This window comes from Aythya marila, assembly GCF_965140915.1.
Source record: "Aythya marila genome assembly, chromosome: 4".
In the NCBI taxonomy this organism is placed as follows: Eukaryota; Metazoa; Chordata; class Aves; order Anseriformes; family Anatidae; genus Aythya; species Aythya marila.
Genome location: NC_139045.1, coordinates 6,572,115 through 6,585,575, shown reverse-complemented (window position 1 = coordinate 6,585,575; position 13,461 = coordinate 6,572,115). Strand labels below are relative to the sequence as shown.

The 13,461-nt window shown below is 40.5% G+C and overlaps 1 protein-coding gene across 1 annotated transcript in view; it reads right to left on the bottom strand.

The window, feature by feature from the left end:
• Positions 1-861: 861 nt before the first annotated feature.
• LOC309877987 (centromere-associated protein E-like) overlaps positions 862-13,461 on the bottom strand; it is a 32,789-nt gene continuing 20,189 nt past the window's right edge. The window contains exons 29-41 of the mRNA XM_082760044.1: positions 12,740-12,877; positions 11,428-11,574; positions 9,561-9,773; positions 8,196-8,405; positions 7,517-7,726; positions 6,085-6,306; positions 5,268-5,471; positions 4,606-4,718; positions 3,998-4,095; positions 3,342-3,501; positions 2,595-2,854; positions 1,613-1,712; positions 862-1,374 (exon numbers count right to left, since the gene is read on the bottom strand). Of these exons, the coding sequence (XP_082616170.1) occupies positions 1,615-1,712; positions 2,595-2,854; positions 3,342-3,501; positions 3,998-4,095; positions 4,606-4,718; positions 5,268-5,471; positions 6,085-6,306; positions 7,517-7,726; positions 8,196-8,405; positions 9,561-9,773; positions 11,428-11,574; positions 12,740-12,877 (2,073 nt within the window). The 3' untranslated portion in view covers positions 862-1,374; positions 1,613-1,614. The remainder of the gene's footprint in view (positions 1,375-1,612; positions 1,713-2,594; positions 2,855-3,341; positions 3,502-3,997; positions 4,096-4,605; positions 4,719-5,267; positions 5,472-6,084; positions 6,307-7,516; positions 7,727-8,195; positions 8,406-9,560; positions 9,774-11,427; positions 11,575-12,739; positions 12,878-13,461) is intronic.

Here is a 13,461-nt window from a genome sequence, read left to right as displayed (position 1 = left end):
TTGGTGGGAGTTGTAGTCTAACTGGTAAGTTTCTCTACACCAACGCAGTTTCATGTTGAAACACCAAGATGCTGCCATCTAGTGAAACTCAAGATTTTATGTAGGATTTTCTCCTGCACAGGTTAGGAATAAGAGAGGATCATGAACATTAGCTATCCATTCCCCCACAAAGAATGCAAGAAATTAACAGGATTCTCACCAAAAAAAGGACACAACAATGTTCCTCCACAAGCAATTGCTCTTTATCCATCATCAAATTTTAAACTAGGACAATACTTGAAAAGTAATTTTTTAATTGTTGATTTACCAAAGTAGCTGCTCTTAAATTTGTATCAGTGCTTTAACTTAGATCTGTTAAGGCAGTTAACATCACGAGACTCAAAGATTCTATGACAAAATTGAATTATAAGCTCACACCAGATCCAAGGTCACCCTAATAGTTTTCTTAATGAATTCAGAAAGCTGCCTGAATTCCAGCTGGGCACATTTCTGTGGGTAAACCTGGACACGCACACAGGCACACTCGGTCACATTATGCCACTCTTGAACTAAACAAAACACTGGTGACACAGATTTGTGCAACAGTAATTCGCTGCACAAACTGACTGCAGAAAGCTGTAAGACAGACAAGCAGCATAATAATGATGAAAGGGGTAAGATCACTATCAAAGTCTGTTTTTAGACTGAATATTATAATCAGCATCCCCAAATCGTACCATCATGTCTCCACAAAACTGAAGAGACCAGCAGAAATATTTTGAGATACTTAACACAAAGTTTATTGTCAAAACAAACCTTATACAGGACGTAAAAGTAAGTTTCAAAATTCAGGTAGGCAGGGTAGCAAAACAGTCTGCCGTACAGCCCTGATTACTATTTATTTTTCACTCACTAGGGTAACTGCAGCATCAATTAGATCCATTGGTTACTGCTTGGAAAAAAAAATATTCAGATGTCACACTCCAAACAGGAAAGAGAAGTATGCTCAAAGATGATGCAAAATGCAAAGTTACTCCTGGCACCATAATTGACAGAGCTGCAGAAATATTGCATAGCGTTTAAGAGAAGTCCTTGATTTATTTTGTGCATTAAAGAGGGAAAGTCCGTGATACAGAGGTTAAAGTTGTAGTAAAAATGCAGTTTCCATGGTCTCAAAAAAAAAGAGACAGTATAAGACTTCTATATTGAGAAACAAAAAGAAACTAGTGAGAACAGAGAGATGTTGATTTGGAAAGAACTGAAGGTACAAGCCACCCAGACGAGGACTCTTGCAGGAACGCCAGAGAAGTTCGAGAAGCTTCACCGCAGCTTAGTTCATGATTCATTCCTGTGTCCATTTTTCTTCAGTATGTTAGCTCTTCTCTTTTTGCTATCCTGAAAATAACCAAAGAAGAACATCAGCAGCAGGTTGCAGGCAACGTGACTGCTTTTTAATTTTTGTTCTTGTACTGCAGCTTTGCCAGCTGGGGGAAGCAGCAGCAGCTCCAGGACAACAAGGGAACTGCAGCTGCCAGAGCTCTTCCCACAGCTGATGATTTAACCCGAAGGAACCGTCTTCCATATAGGCGGATTCTGGATGTTACCACTGCAAAGGCAGCTTACAACAGAATACCTTCACTGGGTAGTACAATCAGGGGCTTTATCTTTCTCTGAAGATCCAAACCACTGGCTAAGAGGTTGTTCTGTGGGCTCTGTTCCTGCAGGTGGCACATCTATAGAGAAGACAAGAACATTACAGAAATGCTTTCCCAGTTTCACAATTAGTATGAATACTGCAATTTAATCTTGACTAGGGTTTTAATAGTCAGCTACCAAAGCTCGCCTCCAAGAAGCATGGTGCTGCTAAGAAGTCTGTACTAGCATTAATGTGGCCATCACAAGAAATGCATTGAGTCATTCTTTCTGGAAGCCTGCTATTAATACCTTGAAAACTTGTTAAGTCTTTAGTATGTCTGCAAGGGCCTTATAGGAGCTGCTAGAAGTGAGTTGATGAGGGCAGTAGTGCTAATGTGCTAGCACTGACAACTAGATTTCCCCAGAAGCTGCCAGGCCAGAGATGAGACAGCCTGACTAGGGCAGCTGTTACTGCAGCTGGAAGCTGCCAGACTAGGAGATTTCACATCGAAGACTAAAATTGACCACTCCAAAGAAATTTAGAAAAAAAAGTTAACCAGCAGTTAACTCGGAATAGATGACTGAGCAACCTGTGAGAATCAGTTTTGCCAGAAGCAGGTACTTAACTCAGGTAACATCAGAAAGCAAAAGATGCTATAGCATCATCTGTCTGCTAGGAACGATACTCTGCCCAGTCACTTTGCAGTGATCGATCATCAACACTTTCACTGCAACAAAACAAATATAAAGTCTGACTAATCTTCATGAATGTTTTAAGTATTTGGGTGCTGTACAGCACATATAATCTTTTTGGCACCAGCTGGTCAGCCCTTCCACCAAGGTGGTAACAAGGCATTCAAGAACAGTTTCCGTGAGAGTTTTGGGACCGAATGCAGGAAGCACAGGACACCTACTTTTACTTGAAGACCACTCCTTATATTTCGTCTCTCCTAATCTTGATCAGACACCATATTACATACCTGTTAGCGTACCTAAATTGGAATTATCAAAGAAATTTGTTGGACGCGTCAGTGGCAGAGGCTTTGATGCATCCTGAGTCACCGTTTCCTGAGAAATAGGCTCTTTGAAGGATGGATTTTGCTCTTTAAGGGAATCTGGCACTTTCTTCGCTGGAGACCTTGGTACTGTCTCTCGAGTAGTCTCTCTCGAAGATTTCTCTTTCAATTTTAGCGCTCTCTCTTTCCATTTTCTAAGTTCGTCTTTCAATTGAGCCTCATTACTGAACAGGGAAAAAAGATCACCAGCATTTAATTACAGAAAACATTAAACAACTCTTCTAAGTCAAGAAAAATGCCTGACAAGACAGTTCCTGCATGTTCCTGTATGACAATTCCCTTGACATACCACAGACATGGCAATGCAAGCCCCCTTACCACGACCAAACGTGTATTCTTAGTTTTGGAGGCATAATTTTTTTTTTCTTCCCAAAAGCTAAAGAGATCCAAACAAAACATGTTTTCCAGTTATTGATAAAAAGCATTTAAAATTCCATTCTCATGGAAAAAAAAAACAATTTAAAGCTTAAAAGCCATCAAGAAGTATACATACATACATCACCACCTTTAGAAGTTTAGATTTGCTAGACTCTTTCACATCTTACACTTAAAAATTCTCCACTTCTACAGACGTCCAGGAAAGAAACTGTAACAGCATAGGTTAAAGAGAAATGACTTAGTTAACGTGGCGCTTATTATCTTTATGCTTACCTTAGTTGATCATCAATTTGTTTCTTCAGCTGCAAGTTCTCTTTCTGTAGCTTCGCTTGTTCAGATTTTAAAACAAGCACGTGTGTGCTCTGAACTATACCACTGCCACCACCACAAGTAAGGGGCTTTTGGTATTGCTGAGGAGTTTCTGTAGATACCACTAGAAAATAGTTTTATACAAAAGCACGTGTTACTTGGTCAGGGTTTCAAACCACGTCAATATTTCTCTTAGCCATGCTTATGCAAAATTCCTTCCCGTAGCCTTGTATGTAAAACCTCACTAGGTTCGGAGTATCATTACAACAGCTCTTTTTTAAACCCACCATCAGTAATCACACTGCCAGGGAGATATTAAGGAGTTTATGTGATTAGTTATATCATGATTAGAACTAGAGAACTAGATATGGGAACGTAACCCACCACAACAGCAACCACAACCCAAGAAATAACAAACGAAACCAGGCAAGAACTGCTGTGATTCCAATACAGCCTATGTGCAGCTCCCGTGTTTCAGCCTTCCACCTCTTCCAAAGCATCCTACCCCTCTCATGGCCTTTTGAGGTAAAAGGCCTGCATCTAAGCCTAGAATTTAACCACACAACCTTAAAACCAGATGTTTAATATGAAACAATCCCTTATATTGATCCGGAATTTACCAGTAACGTCTTGATCTTGCTGTGCTCTTCTGAGTTCTTCTTTTAGCTTTCTTAACTGTTCTTCTTGGTGTTCTGCAACAGCTTTATAATTAGCAAGTCTGTATTGGTGGGCAGGGAGAGGGAAACAGAAAAATTTTAAGCTTAATTATTAAAGTTGCAAGAGACTTAGTTGGATTTTCAAGCGTATTAACAAAGACAAATGTATGTGAAGTAAAACAAAAACTACACCTGGCTGCCAGTTAGATTTCAGGTGAAGTACAGAAAAGCAGAAGTTAAACTATTATTATTAAATTATTCTGTGTGCATCCTTTCTCTCCATTGAGCCTCAGAGCGCTCTTCATTGATGCTTTCCCCTCACAGTCGTCAGAACAGTTTGATTTATGGCTGAGCATAGGTTGGCTGAGAAATTTTGGTGGGTGCATGGGGATGGAGTTGGTTTGGCAATCAACCTGACTGAGGTGCACGTGGCTTTTACTTTCTCTGGAATGCAGCTATGATAAAAACCTCGTAGACCCAAAGCTGAACGCTCACTTCTTATTCAGGCGTGTGGGGGTTAGGGAAGAGCTACCAGTTACAAACAAACCAACCAAACAAACACGTGAACTTACTGCATATCAAAAATCTTTGATTGCTTCGTTCTGTCCATGTCGTATCTTACCAACTGTGTTTTGAGATCATTAATTTCTTCTTTGTACAACTCAGCACCTTTATTTAATTTTTCCTGAAAATAAAACAAGACACCTACTATGAAGAAAAGCACCGAATACGGGGACTGCTTGCTTTGCACTTTTACTGCAATCTGCCAGAAGTTACAGGACAGAGCTGGAAGCAGGACGTTATTCTGGGCTAAGAACGCCCAGATCACTAACCAGTACCATAGGACCAGTTGCCATCTGAACTCTGGTATAATGAATGCACTCCCATTTTCAGCCAGTTTTGCTGACTTGCTTGCAGACGTCATCTGGGAATCTTGAACTAGCATGCCAATAGATTATGCAGAAAAAAACAGCCCATGCTTCAGTTTCAAAATTGGAAGTTTAAGAATGTTTCAGCAATATATCAGAAGCAATAAATTTAGCTTCTAATACCATAACACGGGTTCTAAATTTTGTCTCTGAAAGCAGCACCAGTAGCACGTGGAACAGCATGCTACAACACGTGAGTAGAGTGCTTTTCTCTAAGAAAACCACACAGAACTACAAATTGACTTTACAGCGCTCTCTGCTTCCCTCGCTGTAAGAATGAAACTCGAAAATAATTTGACTCCTACCTGGAGACTCTGATTTTCTGCTAGGACAGTGCTGAGGCTTTTCTCTGTCTCATTCAGTTTGGCTTCCAGCTGGGTGAGCTCACTCGTAGCTGCTTTTACTTTCATCTGTGCTTGTAACTGATCAATCCTGTCATCTTTTTCTCTGACATTTTTTTCCGCTTCCTTTGCTATGTTTTCCAACTTTTGGATTTTTACTTCCATAGCCTGTTGGGATATACCAACCACTTATGAGCAGTAACACCAAGCCAAGAGTTATAACTACGTCCCTGCACAGCACAGGGTGATATTCTTCATCAAACAAACAAAACAACAAACAAAACAGGAATTCCTATACGGTCTATAGCATTGTTCTCTTTCATCTGTTACTGTTCTGGGACATTCAACTCTAAAAAAACATGCTTTGAACACAAGTAACTGTGACATTGGAAATATGGACAGAGGGCAAACGAGTGCAACCCCCACGAGTCATGACAATTTTTATCCAGCTTCCAGTCTGACACAGAGACTGCTGTATAGTTAATGAATATCACACTACTGGAACCTATACTTCGGAAATAACTGGGTGCGTTTACAGAGATTTATAAACTAACATCTGTGCATGTGTGTGCGCACAGAAAACTGACCGTTAAATCACATCACAGGCAGAGCTCAAACTTCCACTTTTGGAAAAAAAGAAATCTACAAAAAAAAGTCCATTGTGGGCCAGTGTATCGTGTGACAGATTTACAGTCATCAATCTTCATTTTCTCTTCAGTCAAGAGTACTCTCGCTTAGAAAATAATCATAAAGAGGGTTTTCTTTAGAAAAATATTTGCACCTTTTTATCTTGTTCTGCAGCCTTCAAGCGGTTATGAAGTCTGTTGTTTTCTTCTTCTAGCAGAAGATGAGCAGAGCCACCAGGGGCCAGTTGTTCCTTAAGGGCCTTTAGTTCCTGAAGCAACTCTTCAGTTTTCTCTTTTGTCCGTTTATATTCAGCATCAGCATTTTTGCAGTAGTTGGAAGTTCTGTCATTCAACTCTGAATTAAGCGGAGAGAATGTCTGAAAAATCAGTAACGAAGAACAGATTAAATTTTGGAACCAGCTAGAAATAAGTGAAAAATCAGGAAGTGTCTTAGCCTGTATTAATTTCACATTCTGAACTCAGTGGCACATTTGAAGACAGTTATTACCAAAAATGGAATTACTGACACTCAAATGATCAGAGCGCTGGAGCACCTCTCCTAGGAAGACAGGTTGAGAGACCTCGGGTTGTTTAGCGCAGAGAAGAGAATGCTGTTTTTGTTGTAAAAGCTTTGATTCACAGAATGTCTACCAAAGAATTCTACCGGATTTCCCAATGCTGACAGGCTCTTAGGAAGAAGTCAAGGCTGACAAATAATTCTACAGAAGCAGCTTAACTCTTTGTCAGTAGGCTGAGAGTGAGTCACAACGTGTGCAGAAGGATGACGAGCTCTTCCTAATCTAGCCGAAAGCACAGCACGAACAGCCTAGTAACAAGCGTATGCTGGAAGTCAAGACAACTGCTGTTAACAACTAGTCAGGAGGTAGAGGAGTCCCTCCCACAGCCTGTCTTCCACGAGGTCTCCGATGTGCTTATTAAAAGATGTCACCTCATGAAATGCTCTTCATGATTCACCTCAGACAGCAGAACAGACTTTTTCCCAGTTGTGGGTGGTATAAGGAAGAAAGAAGAGGGAAAGCACAGCTGAAAGACCTCTAGGATAATCTAGCTTTCTGAAGGTAGAAAAGGTGTGAGAATGGCAATTACAATTAAGCTCTATCAAAAAAAACAAACAACAAAAAACACTTCAGCCATTCTAAAGGTGGTTTGAAAAGAACAGAATCTCGTAGGCAGAAAGCCCTCAGAATGTGACTGCATCAGGCTGCCAAGTTCTACAAGGAAGGTTGGAGTAACAGTTACGAACCTACAGTTTCTAAGATTCATTCTCTTTAAGAAAACCACACACAAAAACACCACCACATACACACAGAAAGCTATCTTCCCGAAAGTCTCTTTAAACACAAGTTTCCAAGTTTGAATGTAGGGGGAAGAAAGCCTGTAAAAATCTTCCAGGTATTCCTACGTTTTACAGATAAGTACGCCTATAGCCAGTGCTGTTGGATAAACTGAAAATAATTAAGTGAGTCAACTTTAAGATAGCTTTTTGTGTTTGTTGTCAACCACGTTACAGAGGTACTTGCAGAGTGCTTACACAAAACGTATTTCTTATTCATTAAGTTAATTTACCTTTGCTTTTGCAGTCCAGAACTTAATGACCTGTAAAAGCCTTTCATTATCTTTTCTTAGCGCTTCTTTCAGTTCTTCTGCATCACAGTGGAGTCCTGAACAAGCTTCCCAGAACCCTGCTGTTTCTTTTCCAGCCCTTTCTTCCTTCTGTAACTCTGCCTCTATGCTGAGAAGTTCACTTTCCATTTCTGATACGTCTTTGATAATATTCTTTAGAAAGAAGAGAGCAAGTTTAAGCATTGCCTTGATAACTACACGTTTAATAGAAATTTCGCCCCCTTAGGTATCCATACTTACAGTAAGTCTCTTTTAACACCTAATTATAGCATATTTGCTAAGCTAAAATGAGTTTTGCTGTACCTTACTGGGAAAATTAGAAAACAATCCACATTCCTGGGGATAGGTGGGAAGGTGAAAGGAGAAAAAGTTATCAAATTGCTTCAAAAATCATCTTAGGATCAGGTAGTACGGATTCTAAAGGGCAAGTCAGTTAGAAACGCTTTATGAAACAGAGAAATCATTGTACGGAACTGGTGGCAATAAATAAATGTGAGTTCTGTGTTCCCCTCACCACATTGAGTTTAAACAGACAAAACCAATGCCCATCACGCTAGCACAACCACATTACGCCCTGTCTCAAAAGAAACAAGCCTGGCTGAAAAGTTGTTTCAACCGCTACCTCTGCATCCGAATGCAAACTCTGCAGCACTTCGCCCACGTTTACCACTCGAGCAGGTATTTCCTTCTGGGTCAAATGAAACTCCTTGAGACCCCGAATTTGAGCTTGCAGCTGATCTTGTTTTCTCTTTTCCTCAAGCAATTCCATTGCATACTTGTTCACAGTAGCATGATACTCCATTTTCTTTGAGCAAAGAAGATGGAATTGGAACTGTCGTAGAAGCACAGGACATATCAGTGAGTAAGCTTTAGAACGCTACCTTGCATCCAGCTCAAATTCCAGATTTTATCATTCAGTCTATTTATTCTCCTAGCAAATAGATGTTTAGGACAACTGAAACATGACTACAAAAGCTACGTTCTCATGTCCTATAGCAATGGCGTGTGAGACTTTCAGCTGGGTCGGCATTTTCTTTTTTCAAGGAGTCCACAAAAAAAGAGCTTAAAAGGCTAAGACAGCCTGCTACGTATCTAGACTTTGGTTTTCAAAGTAGTTTTGTTATACTGATTTTATCCTAGAGTTGTTAAAGGTATGGAGTATGTATCACTGTGCTAATTTAAAGCTTTACTCTAGCCGAGTAAATCTAATCTTCAAGCCTAAACATCTCGAGCATAAGAGTTGAAAAACATCTCTTGAAATAAGAAAAACATGAAATAGTCTCCATGAAGTTGGGAGATCACGTTCTTCAGAATATTTGTTAACATTTCTAGTTAATAGGTAATCCTAAAATACAACTATGTGATATTTTTATTACCAGAATTGTCACCCCATCATTGTTCCACACCCCCACCCCTCCCAACCTAAACATTCACGGTAAATAAAGAAACTGAAACAAACCAAAAATACTATCTAGTTCGATGTGCTTCTGTTAATGCACACAAATTCTCTCTCAACCTCAATTTTTCCTGGTAACTGGAATTTGTTTCTCCACTCAACTACAGATTGGGGAAGGTCTGCACGACCATAGAAGTTAAACTGCTTGGCAACTTTTCAGAACAAACATGTTCCTCCAAGGCATCTAGCACATCCTTCCTCTCCGATGAAATATGTGCTCAGGGGTCCACAATTTCATTTACAGACCACACAGAACTTATTTTCACACCAATGGAAATGGATTAACACTAATGAAATGTTGCTGTGCAAAGCAGCTGAACTATAGTCAAAACTTAAGGTTAGCTTATCTAAATAGCTCCAGTTTTCCAGGATTGTAATGGGCTTCGTGAACGCATGACTTACAGAAAACAAAAATCAAAGCTTGAGCATATACACAGAGTCCTTGCTGTTAGTACTGAGAGCTTCTCGAAAAAGAAAGCGTGAAACAAAGCAACATGAAGCATCCACATATTCAGCATTTGAAGTCGGTACCTTGAGTCTGTCCAATAAACGCTGGAAATGAGTGTTTATTTTCTCATTTTCCATTTGAAGTCTTTTGACTTGCTTATTTTGTTCTGGTGAAAGCTGAGTCAGTATCGCAGCTATCACTGCTTTCTGGCTATTCAGATCCTCCTTCTTACGACAAGACATTGTGGAGAGACACTCATACCTCTTCTCCACACTTGGGAATAGCTCCAGAAGCTCCTAAATACAAATTAAGTTAATTCAGTCACAAGAAAGAGTCATTAGCTACGAACAGCAGCTTCACATCAGATTCCAGGTTAAGCCCCACAGAATGTTTTGGTTTTACAAAAAAGGAAAAAGCTAACAGGACTAGACCTTCAAGTTTTGACTTGCCACAGGAGCATGACAAAAGCACTACAGCTGGGTCTGAAATGAAATTTGTTGCCTGTTCATGAGTTCGCCACCGGGACTGCCCTCAGAACGGGCTTTGAGTTGGTCTCCTGGCTCCTTTTGTGCGAGTCATGAGCAGGCCACGTAGGCCAAACAAGCTTCGAGGCACTCCTAGTGAACTGCAGCTCAGATGAGATACATGAAGCTAGATTACACTTTAAGGCACACGTAACAGCCTAAATTCATTGGCCAGTAGCACCCGTACCAGAAACAGACAAGAGCTCTCTCATTACAATACCTGTTTTTGCCCCCATCTCATGCACTGAAATAACGTGTGCTTTTTCAACATTAAAAGGAAAGAAAGCTTTTATACAGCAGCCCAGAACGTTTTCAATAGCCATGGGTGGCTAGGCTCAGAGTGCCATCGCGATGACTTCTGTGGCGACAGCAACATTTTACAGAAGAAACTCCCCCAGGGTAGTTAAACTTCCTAGCATATATTCCCATAACCAAAGATTCCATTTTTTTTTTTGTACTGGTACCTGCACACACATCCACAAACACTAATAAGGCAGCGAGAGAGGCTGTGCTACCATAGGTTTAGCAATGTGATTCAAGTTTTTTATCCCCCCCCCCCAAAGGAGTTTCAGACTCCTTGTTTCTACCTGTGAAAGAGGTAGGAGCTCTCTAGTGACCACTAGGAAAGCTCCCAGCTACAAGTCAGAAGGGGAGACTACCATTAAAAGGTTATCAGCAGGTTTTTTTTGTTTTGTTTTGTTTTGTTTTTTACTTCCCTCATTATTAGTTCGTACTGCTGGTATAGCACAGAACCAGTGTGAATGGAGAAAGCTACGTGGCTGATTTCTCACTTTCGTTCCTTTCTTCATCACTCCTGGTGATGACTGAAGCAGCCCTCAGCGTGCTTCTGGCAGGTATAGAGTGATGTCTGATCGTGCTGCACAGACGTGCAGACTGCAATAAATACGATGGTAACCTCTAAAGTATTTCATACCTCCATAAAGCTGGTTTATTTAGGCTTTTGAGAGTTCAGTAGTGGCTCTTGCATTTGTGAGAAAACATACTCAGGATTGTTAATTAACAAAGAATTAGAGGAACTTCTTATTTTGATGAGAGAAGCTATTTAGTGAAACCAATTTCATGGAAATCAATTTACTTCTGGGGGCAGGATACACCGAAGAGAGAACTTGAGGGATTTTGAAAAACAAAACAAGACAGGGAAGCAGCTCCAAATAAAAATAGGTGATATAGGCGACTGGACAGTAAATCGAGCGAGATGTCTCAATTGAGAAGTTCAGTTTAACTTTCCCAGGACAGGCTGCACTGTCACCGAAGAGCAACCACAAACCAACCAATCCCGTGGTGTGTAGTATCTTAGCAAGAGATGCAATCCCATTAGCACATGATGCGTGGAAGCAAGGTTTATGCTCTGGAACAAGTGGTACTAAGTTTTAACGTGTACCCTTACATAAACAGGGTAGTTTACCTTAATTCGCATGGTTTTTGCCTTCAGGCTGTCATCATCCGTCTGTTCTGCGTTATCCAGTGCATCCACTTGAACAGACGCGTCGCTCAGGCTTCTCTCCTTCAGTTTACTTAGAGCACATTCCAGTTTAGCACTCGTTTCAATATACTAAAATAAATACATGCATATTTAGGTACCATTCAAGAAGATAAATTATTCCTAACCCAGGTATGCAACTTGCAACACCAACCATCTCAGAGGATTTTTGCAATTCCACGTTGAGCTGGTCCCGCTCAGACCTGGTGTCCTGAAGAAGTTTTTGTAGCTCATCTTTTTCTTCACTAACGGATGAGATTTGTTCTTTAAGCTGAGAAGAATGACTAGTTCTCTCAGCCAATAGCTGGTCTTTTTCACTTGATACACTATCTAGTGTCTCAGTTAACTGTTGAATCTATAGTGATGGAGAAAAACAAGAACTGGGTTTGTCCTCGTCTCTACACTTCACTGTCAAGTACTAAAATTAGTCGTGTCAAATACGACTTCCAGTAATTCTAAAATTCACATTAGCAGCAAGAGAAGTTTAAACATGAATTTCAGTTTTCTAATCACTCAAAGAATAAATAAGAGAAATAGCATTACATCCAGAGAGCTCTACTCCAGTCAACTCTGGTTTCCACTAAAGCAAGAGGAAAACATGTAACGTAAATGCATTTTGACTGCTTCAGGAAAATCGAAAAACTAGCAAGAGACAGAGACAATTCCATAGTCCATCTATCTGCTCTAATCAGTTGATCAACAACACATACGCCAGCTTGGAGCAATCCTTCGTTCTACTGTTTGATCTACAAAGGAAGAGTTTGGCAGGTGAAAAGCAAAGAAGTGGAAACCGCAGAAAGATCGAGCTGGGAAGAGCCAAGTGGCAGCATTTGCTGAATAACAGCCAGTTTGAAAGCGTGCAAAGCACCAAGGATTCGAAACCCACTTAAGTTCAAACAGCCTATGTGGTGCCTTTTGAAGTCTCAACCAACACATACAGAGTCACCGTCATATCAAACCCGGACAAGTTGGACAAATCTGTGTCCAGTCCAGTGGAGCAGCCAACCCAGCTGGCTATAAGGTTGACACGAGTCCAGGATGGCACTTCTAAACATCGCTAAATAAACATTTACAAATCCTCTCGTGTTCATGCTTACGTCACACAACAGTGATAGGCTGACAATTTAAAATTAAATTGGGCTTGTCTTGAGCAAAAACTTAGCTCATCAGGGATGAAACGTCAGAAAACATAATTGTGGAGGAGCTAGCTAAAAACCAAAGCTCCTAAGCTCCTCACCTTACTTGTTAGGCTGTCCTGTACAATCTCTGACCTCCTCTGAACCTTTAACAGATGTTCCTCCCTTTCTTCAGCTTTGATCTTCTCATTGCTGAGGAGTTCTTGCTGCCGCTTCAATTCCTTTTCTGTTTCAAGAAGCTGGAGTAAAAACAGAAAGAGATTTCACATATCCAAACTCAGATATTAGCTGAATCTACTTCTAACACACCAGATCATTCAATATTTCATACGAGTCAAAATACTTAACAGAAACAGAAGTTGCTTTAGTTTAAAAAGTTGCAGATTTTGTCTTTGAACATTTCTCCTAAATAAAACCTACCAACTTAGAATACTGATAAATCCTCAGTATTCCCTGTCAAGTATGCAAAGTATGCTACAAACACGCTTCCACTTATTTTCTGCAATCCCTGTTTCAGAGATGAGGAACACAAAGCAGAGATGTAACATAAGTGAAGTTTAAGCTTTACAGCAAGGCAACAGATAACACTAAAACAGATGAATTGGAAAATAGTGGTAGCACGCGTAAGAAGATTCTCTGCCTGCCACGGATTTGAATCAACTACAGATCACCGAGGTGATTTCCCTGTCTGAACAAAGACTGCTGCTCGATGGACACCACCCAACCACTCCAATTGTCATCTTCATCGTTACAAAGTCAGAGTGGCTGAGGGCAGAAGGTGCTCTAGAGATCATCTCGTCCAGCTCCCCTGCTCAGGCAGGGT